At 41.5% G+C, this 21,030-nt stretch overlaps 4 protein-coding genes across 4 annotated transcripts; 2 read left to right on the top strand and 2 right to left on the bottom strand.

The window, feature by feature from the left end:
* Positions 1-121: 121 nt before the first annotated feature.
* On the bottom strand, positions 122-3,151 carry LOC118425740. The gene is made up of 6 exons (XM_035834806.1): positions 2,960-3,151; positions 2,055-2,222; positions 1,437-1,524; positions 981-1,109; positions 662-810; positions 122-382 (listed from the first exon to the last, which is right to left on the bottom strand). Exons 1-6 carry the CDS (start codon positions 3,080-3,082, stop codon positions 329-331), a joined length of 711 nt encoding a protein of 236 aa, XP_035690699.1. The 5' UTR covers positions 3,083-3,151; the 3' UTR covers positions 122-328.
* Positions 3,152-4,680: 1,529 nt separating this feature from the next.
* On the top strand, positions 4,681-7,571 carry LOC118425711 (potassium voltage-gated channel protein Shal-like). Its single transcript, XM_035834751.1, has 2 exons — positions 4,681-4,850; positions 5,571-7,571. The coding sequence occupies exon 2, from the start codon at positions 5,663-5,665 to the stop codon at positions 7,121-7,123; it is 1,461 nt and encodes a 486-aa protein (XP_035690644.1). The 5' UTR covers positions 4,681-4,850; positions 5,571-5,662; the 3' UTR covers positions 7,124-7,571.
* Positions 7,376-14,642, bottom strand: LOC118425710 (bleomycin hydrolase-like). The gene is made up of 11 exons (XM_035834750.1): positions 14,417-14,642; positions 13,704-13,905; positions 13,127-13,232; positions 12,576-12,812; positions 11,954-12,046; positions 11,339-11,494; positions 10,711-10,869; positions 9,938-10,005; positions 9,414-9,528; positions 8,827-8,893; positions 7,376-8,231 (listed from the first exon to the last, which is right to left on the bottom strand). The coding sequence occupies exons 1-11, from the start codon at positions 14,532-14,534 to the stop codon at positions 8,056-8,058; spliced, it is 1,497 nt and encodes a 498-aa protein (XP_035690643.1). The 5' UTR covers positions 14,535-14,642; the 3' UTR covers positions 7,376-8,055.
* Positions 14,643-14,821: 179 nt separating this feature from the next.
* Positions 14,822-19,204, top strand: LOC118425724 (ketosamine-3-kinase-like). Its single transcript, XM_035834778.1, has 9 exons — positions 14,822-14,950; positions 15,468-15,643; positions 16,096-16,179; positions 16,609-16,712; positions 17,043-17,208; positions 17,473-17,526; positions 17,690-17,831; positions 17,960-18,134; positions 18,462-19,204. Exons 1-9 carry the CDS (start codon positions 14,890-14,892, stop codon positions 18,529-18,531), a joined length of 1,032 nt encoding a protein of 343 aa, XP_035690671.1. The 5' UTR covers positions 14,822-14,889; the 3' UTR covers positions 18,532-19,204.
* The last annotated feature ends 1,826 nt before the right edge of the window (positions 19,205-21,030 follow it).

Here is a 21,030-nt window from a genome sequence, read left to right as displayed (position 1 = left end):
TGGTAGCGAGGGCGACGGATTCTCGGTACTTTTCAGCAGGCTTTTGCAAATCCTATGATTCTCCACAACTAAAGAGTGCACTGCGAAATATACTTGCTAGTAGTCATTACAATGCAATTCATCCAGTCACTCAGACAGCGGACAGTAAACGTTTATTGTTGCTTAGTGTTGACAGTATAACGGTACGTTTCATGTTAACAACGTCCCAAATATCAACAATACATCTCAGTCAAAAAAATGGTTTCTTGGCTTCGCTGTACATGTCGTTCTTAGAACCCACAGTGATGTCGATCTATGCACGCTGATTTTACTTAACGTTGATGGTCTCTCATAGAGTTGAGAAAAGCTTGGTCAAAGGAGAAATTGACTCGTTCGCTGTAGTCTGTTTGAAAGGAAAGAAAAGTGATACAATAAGTGTTCTCGAGACGACTACTACTTATCTGTCATAAAACGTTAATGGTCCAATTCGATCAGAAGATGAATTACGATAATGAGATATGCATGTTAAGTGTGCGTCGAATAAAAGCCTTTTTTGATAAGTTGTTTTCAACATTTCGACATAGCAAGGAAAGAAAACGAAAAGCGTGCATTACATCAATGGGAATTTCCCCTCACGACCACGACATAGATTTCTTGGCTGTTCATGCATTTATGACATTACCGTGTTGCTGCCATGAGTGCAGTATGAGGGAGGAGACAGGAGGCTGGTGTTGTGTATCCCTTCCTTCATGTTGTAAACCCGGGCGTCGAAGAAGAACCCTCCGCTGGTGGGGCTACCGTCCACAATCCCTATCCTCACGGGCGTGCAGCCTGGAAATACAGTCAGCAGTGATGTGGAATTTGGTAAGAAACTTCACTGAGAGTTTTCTTTCACACATTCTCGATCGAATATCACCATTATGTCCTAATTTCTTATCATTTGTAATTACGTCAACAGAATCAGCAAAAGAAAATTTTCTTTTAGAAAGCTTAAGGCGTACCATTCCTGGCTACCGTAGCCGCGGCAATTGCAGGGAAACCGGGCTCTCCCACCGGCCACTTGAACTTGAAGATGTCGCAGACCATTTGACTTGGACCAAGATGTGTGGTAGCCACGTGCATGGCGTCATCTGGGGAAGGGCACACTCCCAACGTTTAACTCATTCATCTATCTATCTGAATTTATCTATCTATCTACATGTATCTACCTATCTACGTATATCTATCTATCCATCTGTCTATATCGCTATTTCATCTATCTGTATCTGTCTATCCATCTGTCTATCTAGATTTCATCTATAATTCTATCTCTATGCATCTATCTATCTATCTAGATTTCATCTACCCTCTATCTATATATCTATCTACCTATGTAGCTAGCTAGCTAGTCCAAAGCATTTTCTTTCTTATCTGTAATTACTCAGCCGTTATCAGGATAATGATTTGTTCCGGCATACCTGCCACACACAGCTTGGCTATAGGCCCTTTACTCAGCTCACTGTGCTGACAGCTTTTTCTCGCCAGGTCGACGGTCCACATGACTCCCTGAGAACAAAGTGACAACATGTTGACCTAGCTGGTCGTAATTTTCCCATGCTGACAAATGAAACGCATTTGGTAGTATTTTAACAATTATGTCATACAGTCGAATATGTCTTCAGTGACCACTCAATGGTTATTGTCGACAGGTGGTCACTATGGATAGGTTTTTGGATGAAAATATCCACAATATCCGGGTAATCCTTAGACAGAAATAGCACTACGTAGCACAGGTGTCACTGCACACATTACAAAGGTGGTTACTTGTACAGGTTGGACTGCACTTCAGATAGAGGTTGTCAGTAGTACATGTTTGGCTGTACTTATCACAGAGATGGTCTCTAGGACAGGATTGACTATACTTGTTACTTGTACAGTTTTCACTCTACTTATCATTACAGAAGTTTGATAACTAGTACTTGATAACTAGTACTAGTACTATCATAGACATAGAGGTAGTCCCTTGTACAGGTGTAACTATTACAGAGGTGGTCACTTGTACAGATTTGACGGTAGTTATCAACACATTCACCAACCGTCGCGTGGTCCCAGATGTAGGCACTGTGGACGGGTAGTGGCCCGGGAACGAGAGGGCTGTACTGAGTTCCCGTCATCCACATCGCCGTGGCGCGCTTGTTCCAGTCGAAGGCAAACTCTGCAGTTAGGTTCTGAACCGCCTGGGCAGTGTTACTGTCAATCCAGGCCTGTGTGTACAAATGGTCAATGAAAACATTAGGTTTGTAATCGTTGCTCCTTATTGTAGATTGAACCTCTCATATAAAGAAGCATGCTGTCGAGTCTGTACTCATATAGAACTCTTTACTATTGTTATAAGCTATTGCGTAGATAGTCTTGATATATTTTACATGTACAGCTCTAGAATTTGTCATGCAATGTACCCGTTACAATCGTTGTGCAATAAAGATTGATAGATTGATTGATTGATTGATTGATCGATCGATTGAATGATTGACGTGCCCCTATCCGGTAAGTAGTTTGAGTTCTGTTTGCTTGGTGAGGATTCACAAAATGTATGTGGAGCAAAGTCCAAAAGCATGGAAGCAAAATATTCAAACCGAAAAAAGCGTACCTTTTACATACCAAAATTAAAATGGGTCATTATTAATCTATGTGTTCTGCTAAGAAAATAAGTAACCGTGTAAACCAAGACCCTAACGATTTTAAGATAATGCAAAATAAGAAACAACGAACTGCATCCCAGCCAAGCTTTGCTAATTAAGGCCTTTTTCTCTTATGAATGGTCTTGTCCCGGAGTTACGTATCAACCATATAGGGTTATACGCTTAGAACTAAACAATTGGCAAAGTATGCTTGCCAGATACCAAGTGGATGGAAATGTGCAATTATTCCTACATGTTAGTAGTGGGGTACCGCCCATTTTCCATCAACGTATTAACCGCAAGGTGTTGTGTATAAGTACCTGTCCGTATGTGACTCCCAGTGTGGCCTGCCACTGTAGCGGTGTACAGCATGGCTGTTGGGCCTCCACACGTCCCAGTGTGAAGTAAATCACTAACACAGGTAAAAACGACAGAACCGCCATTTCTGTTGCCCTGGCAGGTTAGGGGTTAACTTAGTGACTTTTGGAACCACTGGTACACGACGGCAAAAACAAATCTACAACTCCGAGTAAATATGTACACGTGGGTCGTTGACCGAACAAAGGTTATAAGCCATTTGGGTAATGGGGTCTCTTTTCCTGATAATCATTTTCTTTCCGGGCTGGAATACATGTTGAAGGCAACCTCGAACATCATGATGAAGTATATGAAGCCAGTTTTCCCCTATATTCTATATGCAGTCTTGTTTTATTTAGGGGAGGGTGTCAAAATGATTCTTTAGGGGCTCCCCAAGCTTCCAAGGTTATATTGCACCGTCAAGTGATCATACACGTTACTGTATTTTAAAGGGGAACATTCAAGATCGATTGACAGGCTAATGTACAAAACACTTTTACATTTGTTTAACGCCTTACTGTTTCATATACGGATTACAATTTCAGGGCAGCAACCCTTCAGAACATGACAGTTTAGTACTGTAAATATACGCTGGACCACTTTGGTAAAATGCGAAGGAAATTATCTTGGGCCTAATAACCAATTGTTCTGTTCGTGAAATGTCCAAAACATCTCCATTCCGCATTCTAAATGGTTTTATTTCTTTAAAAAATATAGATAAAGAAGTTTTAAAAAGTCAAACCCCTTCGCGAGTCTTTCGTGATTTCCTCATTCTCGAAAAGAGCAGAACTTAGCAATTTGACGGTCGTTTTACCACTTTTCTGGCCGCGGACGACAGTGGTACTGCAGATTGGGCTCTTATGGGGTATATACTAGTAGTCTCGATATGTGTAAACTGTGAATATTTACAAGACATTAGGTTTAAAGCATGTGAACAATTTCCAAAACAGGTCCAGATGTCTTCACATACGCCGAGAATGAACGTTATGACTTAGAAAGACACGATTTGGAATAAAAAGGACAGACTTTTACACACCACGCGTGAAGCCCGTGTCACACAGTGATCACAGTAGAAGCACCACCTACCTCAATATCTACTCTCTTTTTGTTCGAAAAGAGTAGGTGAAGGACATATGTGTTTATCATCCGCTTTCCCCTGATAACTTCCGCCATTTACTCAGCATGTAATAGTATTTGCTTATACATCAGTCTATGCTAATGATATCGCTAGTGTAAGAGAGTCATCATTTCAGACATTATTCAATCTGTACATGTATTTCACGGCAGATTGGCTTCCACGAAATCTTGTGGGCTTACAAGAAATTTGGAAATTGTCGTATTTAGCTAGCCTACATCGCAGACCTATGGAGCAACTACCTCTCCCTGCATAGAGAACCTCCCCCCCCCCCCCACCCCCTTCCAAAAGTTTGCAAAGGCGCCCCTCCAAAAGTCTGCAAAGGAGGCTAGTATTTAACAACGTTTGTTGCTGGTGTAATTGATGGTTTTTTTCTTTGGTCTCAACGCAAACAATTTGCCAACTTCTCTTTACCCATTCTGTTTGTTTTCATGTGGTTAGGTGGTTTCCTTTTTCATCGCACTCTTATCGGATGACGGCCTCTCTTTTCAAGTTTCACTAAGGCTACCTTTCTAGAGTTTCAACCCACCTTTCAACGCGTTAACAAAGAAAAGCGACGCCTACTTTCTAGCCGTTGTTTACCGTGTACCGAGGCGTAAAATGGTGTTCGGATAAGACCATAGTTGCACGTACTACTGGGGGAGACCGAGTGTGCCGACGGATTTCATGACAACTGGTGCTGACTAGACCGTCAGTGACACAGGCCATGGAAGCACCAGGTATGCGTGTAACATTAGTACGTAGGCTTAGGCTTTGTACTGAAGTCTGCGTCGTGAAAAGTGAGGCGGAAAGGGGTAGAAGGAGAGGGTCAAGAATAGTACTAGTATACTGTGTGATCACACTGACCGAATTGGGACCATTTCACTCACTGGAGCTCCAACTCCTTTTTTTATACAAATGTTGGCAGATTATCAACACAGCCAAAACAACATTAAGTGAGTAATAACTAAGTGAGAGTGCCTCGATCTTCCAAAGTAATCGAACGTACGGATTAGTGTACCCCGTGCACCTGTATCATATGAACCCGTGTGTGATACGCTGTGACTGCATGTGGTAACTGTAGACATCTACCACCTGTCAACAACAGTAGTACGGACTCTTGAATGTGAAAAGACGTACACGTACTTCCGTAGATTGGTGAACTAAGTCTATACGATAAGACACGAATGCTCTACTTGTAGTCCACTGTTTTGTATGTACTGTACGGTGTTTTTGACAGCCGGACCTGTATCATTACCTGACAACAGTCAGTAAATAGAATTATTGGCACCGTTTGCAGTAGACCACTACACGAATAGTCTTGCTCTGTTGCCATTTTCCGCCATAGATTGTGTATTGACAGAAACCAAGCTGTTTTCGTACTTGCAAAGATGGTTGGGATATTGTGACTTTCCAAATCATTTCGTCAACGGTCATAAATTGTTTCTCAAATTTTTCAGGGGACAATCTGGGCTGATGACGTTTTAACGCTCGCGCTAGACTCTTTGGTAACCAAGTTTGCTAACAGAGAATCACTGTAACACTGCTGACGATGTATGCTGTACGTGGTGGGGCCTCTACTCCGGAGCCCACTCACAGGACCAGCAAACTACAGGAGGCATTAACCCGAGCACCTCTGGAAACCTTCCGGAAAGAAGCGAAGAGAATCGCTCGTTGTCGTTCGGACAAAGTCGTTTTGCGAGTCGGAGGTGCTCGGTTTCAAGTCTCGAGACACATCTTGGAATTCCATCCGGATACGTTGCTAGGCAGTGAAGAACGCGAGCGTTTCTTCGATAAGGACTGTCAGGAGTATGTCTTTCCTGATCGTGACCCTGAGATCTTCCGATACATTCTCAACTACTATCAAACAGGGATGCTGCACTTTCCTTTCGAAGAGGAGTTGCTGGACTATCAGCAGGAACTATCATCCTTCGGGTTTGAGTTGGACCAGCTCAAAGAAGTCATCAGCAGCTGTTGTCTGGAGTTTTATGAGGACAAACAGGAAGCCTTGGAGAAGTTGAAGCCGTTTCTGAAGAAAAAGATGGCCCGACCCACGCCGCGAACCTTCCGAGAACGTCTGTATCACATGATCGAGAACCCTAAACAGAGCACATTTGGGGCAGTGTTTTTCTGGCTTACTTCGGCGTTCATAGCGCTCTCCGTCACTGCAAATGTCGTAGAAAACTCTATCTACTCGCTTGGGAAAAAGGAGGGAGAGTTTGTATACGTTGGACAGATTTTCACGACACCGTTTTCAGTTCTTGAGGTTGCGGTTGCCATAGTCTTCACGTTAGAGTACATCATCAGACTCTACGCGGCTCCTAACCGCTGCAAGCACGTCCGGCAATTCATGAGTGTCGTCGACCTGGTCAGCATCCTGCCCTTCTACATCAGCCTCGTGCTGCCGCAGAAAAGCACCGTCACGAGCGCGTTCGTCACACTGAGGGTTCTCCGCGTCTTCCGGGTCTTCAAACTCGCACGCCATTCGGAAAAGCTGAAACGACTGGGCTACGTGGTGAAGAACAGCTTGAAAGACCTGGGCTTTCTCGTCTTCACGATGTTGATCACAGTGGTGCTGTTCTCTATCATCGTATACCAGGCTGAGAGGGGCGTGCCAGACTCCCCCTTCATCTCCGTCCCTCACACCTTCTGGTACATCATCGTCACCATGGTAACGCTTGGATACGGTGACATGGTGGCTGTGACCATATTTGGCAAGGTGGTGACGGGCATCTGCATGATCAGCTCGGTTATTCTCCTCACGCTGCCCGTAACGGTCGTCATTGGCAATTATAACGAGCTGTGCCGGTCCTCCCAGGACATGGTCTACATGAAACGTAAGGGGTGTCGGTGTCTGGCACCTGAACCAAAGGCGCCTCAGACAAGGGACACGTGTACTACAGGAAGTGATGAGGTGTTAAATCAGCCAACGAGAACAGAGAGCCATGGGAACGAGAGGGGTACGGAGGAGTACGAGAGTACACCGCTATTAACTTGGGCCAGCAGTGTGTAGTTGCTGTGAACTTTAAAGATTGGTATTGCAGTCTGTAATTTTATGCGCTCTTACGATAATGTGGTAAAGTCAGATACCTAACAGCGGATATAGGTTAATATTGCAGTTTGAAACCACCATTTGTCAACTCGATATCCCTAAATATCCTGTTTTGAATAAAATGGATACTGGTTACCTCACAGATAAACTAGCGTTATACATATCAAAACGAACTACATGATAGACAAAATGACAACTAGACAACGGAGCATGTGCAGAATTCCGATCCTCTTTAATAGCCCATTGCGAGTTATAAGCTCTGCAAGGTGTAAAACTTTTAAAAGTCAGTGGTCATACAATGTGGAAATGGTAGTGTTTTGCTGTGCATTGGTCGCATTACTTTACCACTGCTGCAACCTTGTTCTGATTTGAATGTGCTTTTGACAATAAAAGATCGTTGATGGATTAATTATGTCACACAGACTGTAAAAATGAGTCTCAGTTATGTGGAGAGAACAAATTTCATAGTCACCAGTTTTGTTTGTCAACAAGTTATGTATAAAGATATGTTGATAAGTATAACGTTAAAGAAAAGACTTTTGTCAGGATTACCCATGTTGTGCAGATCACCCCAGACTTGAGCCTGGGTCTTAGTCAAGAAGAATAAAGGTCTCAGCAAGTAAACATCTCGAGCTACCCATGTGAAAGATTACATCAGAAATTGACATACATGTACAACACAAATTTCATACTTCAAGTTTCCATCTGTTTTTAGACTATTATTGTGCTTACAGGAGGTAGCAGTGTAATTATGTGCACTATAGAGGTCAAGATGGAAATATCATTTCAAAAAGTGAGCAAATTCGATGAACTATCTATTGACTAAAGGTAAAAGCTACCATTTAAAGGTAGATTGAAGGTAGCCAAGCAACCATCCGGGAGCCTGTGACCCCTCAAAGGTGAGACTTTGCTGAGCAGCTGTTGGCTAGAGACCCCATGGGGTCCCATGCTGGAAGGACAACAGGTTCCTGCTTGAACACAGTCATGACTTCCTCCGAGACGAACTTTTTGTCGACGACCACCTCGAACACGTACTCTGTGAACCAGTCATCAGTCATGATGAGGTAGCCTGTAGGAGAAAGGAATATGATAATTTTCATTGATATGTCGGAAAACATGAAATGAAAATTAGTTTTCAGAGTAAGGGAAAATAGAATGAACTGATAGGAAGGAAAATATAGACATGGTGTATGCCCTGCATAATGTAAATTTAGAAATCTGCAGCACTCTACTTCAAAAGCAGTGTTAATGACCAAGCCAAATTGTTGATTTCTACACGGTCCCAAAATTTCAAAACTGACAGAGTATTCAAAAGGATGACAGATATATTGCTACTGAAATATCCTTTTGGACTAGCAAAGCTCCTGCACATTTGGCAGCTCGTGAGTTCTAATACATGTATCTTGATATTCTGAAATGTTCGCAAGACCCAAGCCTGACAAAATACTGCAGTTTCACTACATACACTTGTAGCTTTACTTAATATCTATTCATCTGTTTGGCTATTCTGCATGCACAGCAAGGGGGGCCAACTAGCCTGTGGCTCTTACAAAGAACTAGCACTTTTGACAGAGACAAAGACAGTACAAACGTATTAAACAGCAACCAATACCAATATACCTTGACATTGACACTGGAGGTACATTGACTTTAAGATAACCCACCTTTGTCTCCTCCCTCCTCTCCCCAGGAGTTCTCCACCCTCCACTTCACGTACTTCTCATCATCACCCTGAAAAGGTAGCATTGTTAGAGACGTGTTAGGCTTAGATCCCAAATATTGCACTAGATCCCGTTTTATGTAGCTGATGTAGGCGTCACTTTTGCAGCGAGGACACCATCCAAAACGTGGCTGAACTATCCCAAGCGCCACCAACATCAGCTACATACAGTGGTGAGAAGCAGAACTCCAGTTAGAAGCTCTGAGGAAGATGTCTGACAGACGTTGAAACATCAGCAGGTGAGAAAAAAACTGGTTGTGTAAAAGACTCCTATGTCCTATGATCTACCAACCCGATGAAATTATGTTCAAAAGGAAAAGTGATGTTTTGTTGAAAAGAGATTACAGGAGCTTGCTTCTTTCAGGAGCTACATGTACCAAGTTAAGGACACATTGGGGTAGTCAGCCTTGCCTACACGCACATCTACAGTGATTGTCATACTTTGTCTAACTCACATTCAAGAGGATGCAGAAGGCAATGTGTACATTGTATTACAGTATCATGAAGCTAGAACATGTGGCGTGTACCTACCTGAGTAAAAGCTGTGATGACCATTGCATGGGTCATGAGAGATTCACCAAATATCACCCTCTGCGCCTTATCCATCGTTTTCCTGGATACCCCAAGTGTTAACTCAAAGTCGTGCCTAAAGAACAAACAGGGAATCCTTCTTTTAGATCATGACATTGCAGATGTGGGCAATGGTAATGCTTGCTTCTTTTTAACTATCCAAGAGAGCACAATGAATATAAAAAGAAAAAAAGAAGCCCCAGGCCCAAGGTCATTAACATAACTTATGCAAGTGGAGTCATCCATTGATATACTGTGATACGGAAATTTTGAACCACATTATCAAGTATACCAACATAGACAACTTTCTGTATTAGTAGAGCTGCCACCCTACATCTACTAGTACTTGTTTTTTGACAGAACAAAGAAACAAAACAAAAAGACACACTGGCATAATTATGTTTTCCCCAATAGGAAATACATATTGTTTTTGCCGAAGGACAGACAAGCAACTCACATATAGATATATACCAACAGGCACTTACGATTCAAGGTTCATGGCACCCAGTTTGCGATCAAAGTGTTGTCCAACATCGCAGCCAAACCAGATAGCCTTAGTCAAGACAAAAGCATTAGTCAAGATCTTTGCACCATGCTCAATGATTTTACAAGGAACAAGAACAAAAGCGCACTTACAAACCGACATCCCTGATGCCCAGTTTGTCATTAGACTGTGGGTCTTCATCACAGCCAAACCAGACAGCCTTTACAGATGGAGACAAAACAGTAAAGGACTAACTCAATCTGTTAAGAGAGATGATGTCAAAGTGAACACAGCCAGCTTGCAAAAAATGTTCCCATAAGAAATCAAGCAAATGCATTTACATTTTTGTATATCTTGCAGTTGTGTGTCACAATGATTAAGGCTATTCACTTATAATGTTTCTGCAAGCTGCCAGTGTGCCCTGTTATATCATTGCAGGTACAGTCAACGTTTAATCTGACTATATGGCATCAAGATCAAGATCTGAAATTATGATCATGGTGGTTTAAACAAGGCTTTCAATACCATCAGAAGGGTTTAATTTGATGTAAATACTTAAATAGTTATGTTCAATGAATGACACTATCCAAAATGTCATTAATCATAAGAAAATATTTTATTTTTGAGTCATGAACACTTTAAACTATTTGGTGTTGTTATTTTCATTACAAATTCTGGTGATATACTCTAGTCTAGAAGCTGCAGCAAAGCAGAAAGCAAACACACACAGCATCATCATCATCATTCAAAAACACTACAAAACTGGGTGCTGACCTCCCCCGCCTTGATGGACTCTGCCGTGGCCTTCTTCAGCACACTGATTGGCTGGTTGTTGTACAGGACCTTCCGGCCCTCGTGCATGTTTCCCAGGAACTCCACTGTGTACAGCTTACTGAAGGGGTTGGCAGGACGGCAGTCATTTACCAGGCAGATCTGTGGAAAAATAGGAGGCAATTCATGACATCTACAATGGTCTGGATAAAGACTTCTCATGAATACTGTGTAACTTGAGGCTTGAGATGTTCATGGTGGTTTTATTTTCCCGTTTCTTGTGGTAATACAAATTTCCGTTCCCAACATTCATACAACATGTACTTCGAATTCAAGTGTTGTCCCTGTGCTCAACTGGTAGCACAGTTCAGCTCCTGGGTCCAATGAGTTGGTAACCCAGATCAAGTCTTGGGAAGGGCATCTTGGTTGGGGCTGCACCCATCTTTCAGAAGGGACATAAAATTGGGTAATCGATAATTTGAAAGGGAAAAGGGCTAGCAACCGCCATTTGTAAAAATATATCTTGTTACAGAAACAGGAAAGAAAGTTGCTGACTCTTGTGCCACTACGCAATACAAGGTAAACAACAACTTCAGCCCATACTCCGAGATAAGGAATGACAAGCTGATACCTTGTCGTCCATGTTGTAGAGTGGCTTGACATGCTCATGGTAGAACTGTCTGGGGGAGATGGGCCCAATCTTCTTGTAGTTCTTGCTCTTGTCATAGTACTCCCAGGTGAAGGTTTCAGGAGGACTTCCAAGGCTGATGCTGGTCACCCTGTACACCTGATGGAAAGAAATGACAACAGACGGTCATTATGTTCACTGATCTTTTACCTGATGCATATAACTGTCCTACCATTGTCGTCACCTTACTTATGAATCAATGCATGTTTTAAGCTTTGGTTGAATAAAATTGTACAACTTCAGATTCTTCTCAGTCGCAGAAGAAAGACTAACTACTAGTACATGATGCTACATGTACATGTACATGTACATAGAGCTTCTGACCATATACAAAACATACATCCAGTTGGTTGGGTACCTGTTGTACCTGTGTATTTCATTTAAGTTATAACATCAATGATAGAATATAAAGGGCTCTACGCAGGCCTCTAGCTGATAAGAGGACTGGAAAAAGGACTGAGAAAAAAATTAAACTTAGCTTTAGTCTTTACATCTCCATCAGAAAATAGCCACTGTAACCAATTTCTATTAACAACTTGACTTTGAAACCTGACTAACCTCGTCCATCATCCTGACCTTCTCACGGTCAAGTTCGTCCTGTGATGCGCCTTTCTCCACCAGGCTGGCCAGCTGCACTGCAAAGGACCTGAGCTGCAGAGACGGGGCAGAATATTTTATTAAGTCAAAGTCCGTCCACCACTATATGGTCCATAGGGTGGCACCCATCTCTGTTTCTGTAGCCCTGGGCCACACAACTTTTGTGCAATCACTACTGCAGTGGTCTGTGTGTTCAATATGACACTCTTTCCCAAATGCTACCAATTTGAAGGACAACAGTATCCTTATACAAATGTAGAAGAATATAGAAATGCAGTAGTCCTTGTCAGGTAGTAGAACTTTGATATCAGGATCTAAAAGTAAAGAAAAAAATCCACCTTTCCTTTTGATACAGATAAGAACTGCTGAAGACCACAAGAAGGAAAAGAAAAGAAGACAAAAAAGAAAAGCGGATCCACAGAAAGGAACAAAAGAACAAAATTCTGTCAGCTTACACTTAAAGATGTGACTTATATGGAAGAGACCTTCCTTGGACTGTTTAGAAAAAAGATGATGCTTTAAGGCTGATTTACGGTCAATAATAATCAACGGAGGCCAGACAAAAATAGGTTGACAGACAGACCTTGTAGTTCAAGGTTTGGTTCAGTCTCCTAGACGCTGTGGCACTGAAGGACTCTGGGAAGCATTTCTTTGGCATGACGCCATGTTTGTTGATGAGGTTGATCAGCATGTCCCACTGGCCGCCGTCGTTCATGGGGTTGGGCGTGGCAAGGAGGAATTGGAAGAGACGACCGTCTACGGGCTCTTTCCGCTTTGCACACTCCTCGTAAGCATTCAGGAAGTAGTTTGCTCGCTCAATCTGTGTAAAAGACATACATATCAGCATGAATCCCACCAGCTGTTCAAACTAAGTCTGTAGAAATCTGTGTCCCAAACTTTACAACGTAATGATTTTCATACCTAGGACCTACAACAATACATAATAAAAGCAAGGAATCATACAAGAAGTATTTAAAATAACACTTTGGTGGTCTAAGAAGCCTGTTTCCTATTTCATGTTGCTTCAAACATACATGTACATTTTTCAATCACCTACTAGTACAAATGATAAGAATGCTACATGCATAAACAGGTCAGTCAATTAAGTTCTAAATTTAATTTTCTAGCCATTACCTTGTCCCAGAAGAAAAGGTGGTTTTGGCTGAACTCAAAGTCGTCCAGTTCAAACTTCTTGATGAAGGGAACACGCATTACATTCAGACACGCAAAGATCCAACATCTGTGGGGCAGTGGATAGAAAAAGAGGTAAGTCAAAAGTTCTCCAGTAACTTACTCACTCACTCACTCACTCACTCACTCACTCACTCACTCACTCATCCTCTTGCACATGGTGCGTTGAGCCAACTATAGTTTCATTATGCTTCCCCATGGCCATCTGCTTATCTTGTAACACACCAGTCAGAATTGACGGTGAGTTGATTTTCACTATGAAAACTTAGGATCGCAATGTTTTAACCAGACATCAAGATATAACCAAGTGAAATCTTAGCTGGATTTCCAACATACATGTGCTGTGCTATTGAACCAAAGTATACATATCCATTCCATGTGCTTTTTGTACATACAAATATATTTTTGAAACAGGCAACTTTTAACTGTAAATTTTTAGTTCAAAACGGCTCTTAGATATTGATGCTTTTAAATATTGATGTTATCTGGCACATGATTGGTTATCTCCTTCGCCTCACACCTGCCAGAGCTCTTCTGATTGGTCATTGGCTTCCCCTCTGTTGGGATCTTGTGTTGGAAGACGTGATTGATCTGACTGGTGACCTTCCGATTCAGGCACACCGACAGGAGGTCATTGGAGGTCGCCACGTTCTGTGCCAGCCTATTTTTGGGTTCGTCTTCAAAGTTGGATTGCAACTTGGCCAGCACCTCCATCGGTACACCTGATAATAAACAAACATTATCACCATCATCAATGATTATCATTTTCATCATCATCATCATCACCCCTTGGCCAATAATTTTGGGTCAATGTCAGTCATTGATTTATGAATTATCAATGAATTAAAAGAAGAAAAAAATATTGATAAAGGAAAGGGCAAAACGCGCGGGCAAAACTACAATGGGTAAACGAAACAAAAACAAAAGTAAATGCATTTACGGTTACTCCAGAACATGCTATGGTCTGCATGCTCATTATTTTCGTTTCGTAACGTTACCAGTGCTATTAACCCACCACCCCCCACCCCCACCCCCACCCCCACTTCCCATCCAATTGGTGGTAAATTGGTATTATCGCCTTTTGTTAAAATTAGGCAAATAAAGCGAAAACTAAACAGGGAAGATCTGGGGAACCCCTTTTTGTGTTTGGACGCAATCGTTCCTTTGATCAGCTCTGCAAAGCAGAATCGGAAAATCACAAACAAAAATGCCAGTCATGATCGTTTTAGTTACCGGCTTTACTACAAGGTACCAAGTCTTGTTTCTGGGCGGCCGCGTCCTTCGGAGAGTCGGCGGACATGGCCTCTGACGCCGCCTGGGCTGGGGAGGAGGGATCGTTGGACTGAGACATCCTGATTAGCCAGAAAACTGTAAAATTTAAAAAGATTCGACAGTCAAAGACGCAGACAGTTCTTTGTGCTACCCGGAAGTGAAGGCGATCGAGTGATTAACGGCAAGAAAACGCACCCAGACGCAGTCAGTTCTAACATCGTTAAAGAGTTTATTTTCAATACAAAATTAAATAATATTTGTATTAAAAATAAAATGATATCCATAAGAGTATTTAAGTGATTAAATCTGAAAAATACGTTGTGAATTTAGAAAATTTCACCCATCGATTTATTGTTTATTGTTGTTTAGATGCTACCCATCCTCCGGTTCCATGTCAAAGGTCAGGTTCTGATGGAATTGATGATCATGAGTTGATGAGTTTAGCTCCAGTAAGGTTCAAGTTACTGGGTCGCTGTCTGAAGAAGAGATCTCACGGTAGAAGTTGTGTTAATCTTTATGATATGTGCTCTTTTTTGTGCAAATGTCTTGATGCAATTGATAGCACGGAATTCGGAAATTAAATCCGAAATGTTATTCTCGTTGAAAGAGACAGGGGGCGGGGCAGCTAAAGCAATAAGCGTTTGATCATATTACATTGTATCAAAATAGTTTTGTTTTTGTCTAGCCCCTTTATGTCAATATGTTCATTTTGAACGTGCGATTTAAAGGTCTTCATATTCAAAGTATGGGGCATAGTATGAGATGCATTCAAGGGTTGATTGACAACCTGTGCTATATGGTTGCACATCAATTATTATGATTATGATTTTACATGTGAGAGTGGTGTAGGATTTGATGTGCAATGTAGACAAGTCTAACATAAAAAAGTATCAAAGTATTATTATATCGTAAAAGCAATACCTCCATTTGAGATGTTACTGTAGGTATAATAGAATTTGAAGTTCATGGCTAACATAAAGCTTTGAACCATTCTTTCATGTACATGAATTAGCGTTAGATACACGTAGGAGAGTCATCCATACCAGCACCATGGAGGATCTTCTGAAGAGAGAGTTGAACACGACGAAACTGCGGCCCATCGGTGGCGGAGGCGGCTGTATCAACCATGGCGAGGGGTACGAGACTGATCAGGGGAAGTTCTTTGTCAAGATGAACGGTGACAAGGGGGTAAGGCATACTGTAAATGTTGAAATATTTGCAGTGTTTTTAGCTGTTAAAAAATGTTGTCACCACAAATGTACTTGAAAACACTGTGAAATGCATATTCTGTCCATCCTGTTTCAACCGTATACCACAAACACAACCTTTCGTCTTGAGTCCCTGTTGCAAAAGTAAATGATGATGTCCCGCTGAACTTTAAGGCATTTACAGTATTTGAATGCAACCTTGATGATGTTAAAGACCTTGATGTTGGTACATTGCTTGGGAAATCTTTTAATTGAAATAGTCATTAACTACTAGTACTTTCCTATACTTTTATTACAATTATTACTAGTTCAGTTTGACATCTGATACTTGAAGCAATGAACAAGAAATGGGCCATTGCTAACCAATTAAGAAGGCCTCATGGCATGTGACCATGTAATTATGTTCTTTCATTTCTAATGTGTGTTTTCTAGGCAAGAGTGATGTTTGAAGGAGAAAATGCCAGTTTGGAGGCCATAGCAGCTACTGGTGCTGTAACAGTGCCTAAACCTATCAAGGTTAGAGGTGTTTATCTAGATGTCTTCCTGTCTTTCTTTTGTTCCCTCTCTCTATCTCATTTCTCAATTTTATCCAGACAAGCATGTGTGAGTGAAGCATTTGTTCTTCAAAGACTAACAGTTATATCATGTCAATTTCTTATTTGCCTTCATGAAAATGGAGGTATTGTTTCCAGTCTGTTTGTTTGTTTGTCTTGGCATGTGTTTGAAGTTATTGGAATAATTGAGTGACATGATGTGAGGCAAAGATGGTGTACTAGTACTAGTCAGAAAATAGGCAAACTGGACAAGCACATCATGAATTATATATCACTGTCACGATACTGTATGTCTTTCAGTTTGTATGGACCAACTTGTTGGTGCTGGCATGTTCATGATATTGATGACAAGTGCTCTTACAATTTTGTTAATAGAAACGTTCTTCTATAGGTTTTAGATGACCCACGAGGAAGAGGAGCCATGCTGATTATGGAACATGTAGACATGGGGGGCCTGAGGTCATATGCTGATCAACTGGGAGAACAAATGGCAAGGTATAAATCATTATATTGTCTGGATTTTGATAATCGAAAAGGATGATATGATGACAGACGGAACCATTTAGAGTACAGTGGTTGGCATCCATCTGTCTCGTAAGACAATGGTTACGGCAGACAGGGTGGGTTAGGTGAGCCGTTTGCCTGGCTTGCACGTGACTTTTTAAGGTGAAGGAGGGGTGTGCACTTCCTTCTCCACCCTCTCGTCTACTGGCGCACTAAGTCCCACAGGGACAGGGGTACTTCCCATGCAAATATACAGGATGTTTGTCCATCCTATCATCAGTCATGATAACATCTGACAGTTTCCCCTGCATTGTACTACAGACTGCATCTCCACAATGAAGAGGTGGCTAAAAAGGCAGCAGCTGGTTCGTCCAGAGTCGGACATGGCGGGGATGCGGCGCCAGCGTACGTGTCACAGTTTGGCTTCCACACGAAAACATGCTGCGGTGCCATCCCCCAGGATAACACATGGTCGGATGACTGGGTGGTACGTAGTAGGTTTTTCCCTATTTTTCTCCTATGGTTGTTCAAAGTTGTAGATAAAGTAATGAAAATTGTTCTGATAAGTAGGCCAATTAATGAAAGGTTCATTGTAGAGTGATACAAAATAGCAAAATTGATATTAATTTACATTTAATCATGTTAATATATTGCACGTCTGTTTCGTCATTGATGTTATACTTGTAGAACTTGATATCTAAATGCTAACATCATTCATAGTCACTGTGATAAATGCTGTTTTTCTTTCCAGTCCTTCTATGCAACCAGGAAACTGAAACTCCAGTTGGATCTGGTAGAGAAAGATGTGAGTCTATTGCTGCCACTACACTCAAATATATTATACACAAATCTTAATGTCATGCATGAAAAATCTATAAAGGCATGTCATTAATAATACATAAAAACTGAAAATCATAATTTGCAAATAACCTGATTACATGAACTTTTACCCTCTGTCTCATCACCAGTACCATGACAGAGAGACTCGTGACCTTTGGCCCCAGCTGGAGCGGAAGCTGCCAAAGTTTTTCGAGGGTCTGAAAGTGAGCCCGTCACTACTACATGGAGACCTCTGGGGAGGGAATGCTGCTGAGAATGATAAAGGACCGGGTTAGTGTCACTTGGCCAATGAATTTTCACGCTTTGTGACGGAGGTTTAGGCTTTCTGGCATATGGCTTTGCACATTCATTACACATTGTCCTAAAATCTGATGTGTGTTTTCCTTCTTTTTCTGTAGTTATATTTGATCCAGCATCCTTCTATGGCCACCATGAGTATGAGTTGGCTATAGCCTCAATGTTTGGAGGATTCGGAGGAAGGTTTTTTTCAGCGTACCACAAACTTCTTCCAAAAGCTCCTGGCTGGGAGGCAAGGCATGAACTGTACAAACTCTTCCACTACTTGAATCACTGGTGAGTGTGAAGTAGGCTCAAATCAGGCCTGTCTCTAGGACCCATCCAACTAGAAGACAGCAACGTAAAGAGAGGCTACACATGAGACACTGTCATCCACAGATAGTAACTGAGGCTTGATCTGACATGAAACTTTATTGCTCAGTCATGAGCAAATGTCGATGATGAATACTTTAATTATTTTCATATATTTCTCAATTCATCACACAGACAATAATGTAACATGCTGACCCTGCCCTGACATGTATCGAATTCTATGATAAGAGTGAAGCAAATGTTATGAGCCTTGTTTCACTTGAGTTGATTTCTTCCTTTTGTAATTTTCAGGAATCACTTTGGGTCAAGCTACAGAGGATCCTCAGTCAGCATCATGAAGAGTCTTCTGAAGGAATATTAATCATTTAACATAAACCTGCAACTGTTACTTGCATTGAAGTTAGATATTGCTCTGAGTTGTTGAAAGGCCCTTTCAACATTTGTCACTTTGAATGTCATTGTGGAAATTTTTACCTGCTGTGCAGCAACGTTTCACTTGCTGTTTGGACAAGCTTGCTGCCTATAAATGTATTACATATTCTATTTATTTGAATTCATGCTATAAGTCTTTTGCAAAAGTGAGGGCAAATGTTACTGTAAATCTTGAAACATCTGTAGCAGTTTTATTTCACAGTGACCTCTCGACTGTAAATTCATGTCACCAGGAAAATGCAGTGGCGGCGGCACCGGGAAGGGCAGGGGGGGCGACGCCCCCCCAGAAAAGCAAGCTGAAACCTTTTGTATTTTTTTGATGATGGAAATTTCATTAAATCAAGCTCGTCTAACGGCAAAATTTACCCCCAAAAATGCAAGAAATGGCGTTTCAGAGTCCCGATTTCAAAATTTCGCCAGACCTCCCTTGTGACGGCCCGCGTCTCCGTCGCAGGGCAAATGTTGCGGGAGTGTCGCTCTCAAAAATCTTTTTAACTGAATCTTACTATCGTACTTAGCTTAGTTTACAAGCAGAATGTGGCCCCCAAATGCAGGAAATGACGTTTCAGACGGTCAAGATTTCAAAATTTTCTCCGGACCTCCCTAGCGATAACTTGCGCCTTGGGCGCTCACAACGACATGGCGAAAATTTGTGTGGGTCATCGCCCTCAAACAATTTCTCTCTTTGACAAAAATGGCATTAGATTTAGCATAGTCTGCCAGTAAAATTTGTCCCTAGAAATACAGAAAATGCCATTTCAGAGGGTGCAGATTTCGAAATTTCCCCAGACCAACCTTGCGACAGCTCGCATCTTCGGTACTCGAAATCGTGAAAATATTTTGGGGGCATCGCCCTCGCTACTAAAAACCATGTGTCTTTCTTACAGAATTGCCATCAAACTTAGGTTAGTCTGGCAGCAAAAGTTGCCCGTCAAAACGCAGGAAATGGCGTTTTAGAGGGTCAAGATTTCAAATTTTCCCCGGGGGAGCATGCCCCCAGACCCCCATAGGATTGTCGTGCCTTTGCCGCGACTGGTAGCGCCTTCGGCGCTACATGTGCAGCAAAATTCTGTCAGTAAAGTTCGCCCCCCCATACGAAATTTGCTGCCGCCGCCTCTGAAATGTATTTCTAATATATGACTACAGCATGTACTGTACAATACAATTGTTTTATCTCCAAACATAAAACTTAGGGAAAACTATTCTTCCCACTTCTATCCCTGCAAAAATAGATGAACTTACCAATATTATAAGAATTTGGCCCAATTTTGCAAAAACATATTTAATGTAAATCCAATCAAAAACCTAATGCAGCAGCAACTATGACTATTTAAGACAAAACCAAAATAACATGTTATTGATGTAACATGTTCTTCAATATTGTTAAACCCTAACAGCCTCTAAATGCCTTAAAGCCCCATTGGTATTATACTTGCCCACTGATATTCTATTTGCCCACTCACCAGGTATTATACTTGCCCATTGGTATTATACTTGCCCACTGATATTATACTTGCCCACTGGTATTATACTTGCCCACTGGTAACTTTGTAATCCTAAAGGCCAATACATAAACATGCACTAGAAATAGTAATGCAACACTTTTGTTTTAACTTGCATTTTTTTAATGAGGTGTGATTATAACTAAACCCTAGATGATCGGCATAATAGATTCTACAGTAGCAAACATATAATGTTTGGTTCAAATCATCACATTTGCAAACACGCAATAATTTAATTCAAAACCTTCAAAATCACATCAAAATAATGTTCATGTTAGTTTAACTTTTCAACACACCTAAGGCCATGTTGATTTGATTATATGGATGACATCCTCCGGGAACTCCAAAACTGATGCAAAGCGAGCGAATAAAAAAAAAGTTTGGCCAAAAAAAAAAGTTGCCTTCAGTATGAAATCAAAGTGGCCAGGAAGGTTGAACATAGGACTTAACACACATAGTATGGTACTGTAAATGCAGAAATATTCGCGGTGGATTAATATTCGCGGTTTTCGCGGCGACCGCTTCACCGCGAAATTAAATCCACCGCGAATATTTGGTCTGCTGGCGCCGCCTAAGGTGCCCCTTTTCCGCTCCATGTACATACTACTACTGTCTTTGTCACTGTATAATGAAATGTTTGACATACTTACTACGGTGAAGTCTTGACTGAAGACACACATGTAATTTTTTCATACGACCAACTGTATTACAGTACTGTACAGTATGTTCACCATGATACAAATGTCGTACTAATGTATACTATTACGTATTGAGAGGGTAGATACGATTAGATCAGTAACAGTGGCTCACGCAAGAACAAGTCAAAAGCATGGAAACTGTTCTATCCGTCTGTATAGGTAGTCTCTACCAGACTCCGAATCGCTGGAAAATCGTAGAAATGGAACAAATAGAGAGGAATATAACCG

This window comes from Branchiostoma floridae, chromosome 11, assembly GCF_000003815.2.
Source record: "Branchiostoma floridae strain S238N-H82 chromosome 11, Bfl_VNyyK, whole genome shotgun sequence".
In the NCBI taxonomy this organism is placed as follows: Eukaryota; Metazoa; Chordata; class Leptocardii; order Amphioxiformes; family Branchiostomatidae; genus Branchiostoma; species Branchiostoma floridae.
The sequence above is the reverse complement of the archived record's forward strand: the minus strand, read 5'-3'. Positions and strand labels throughout refer to the sequence as shown.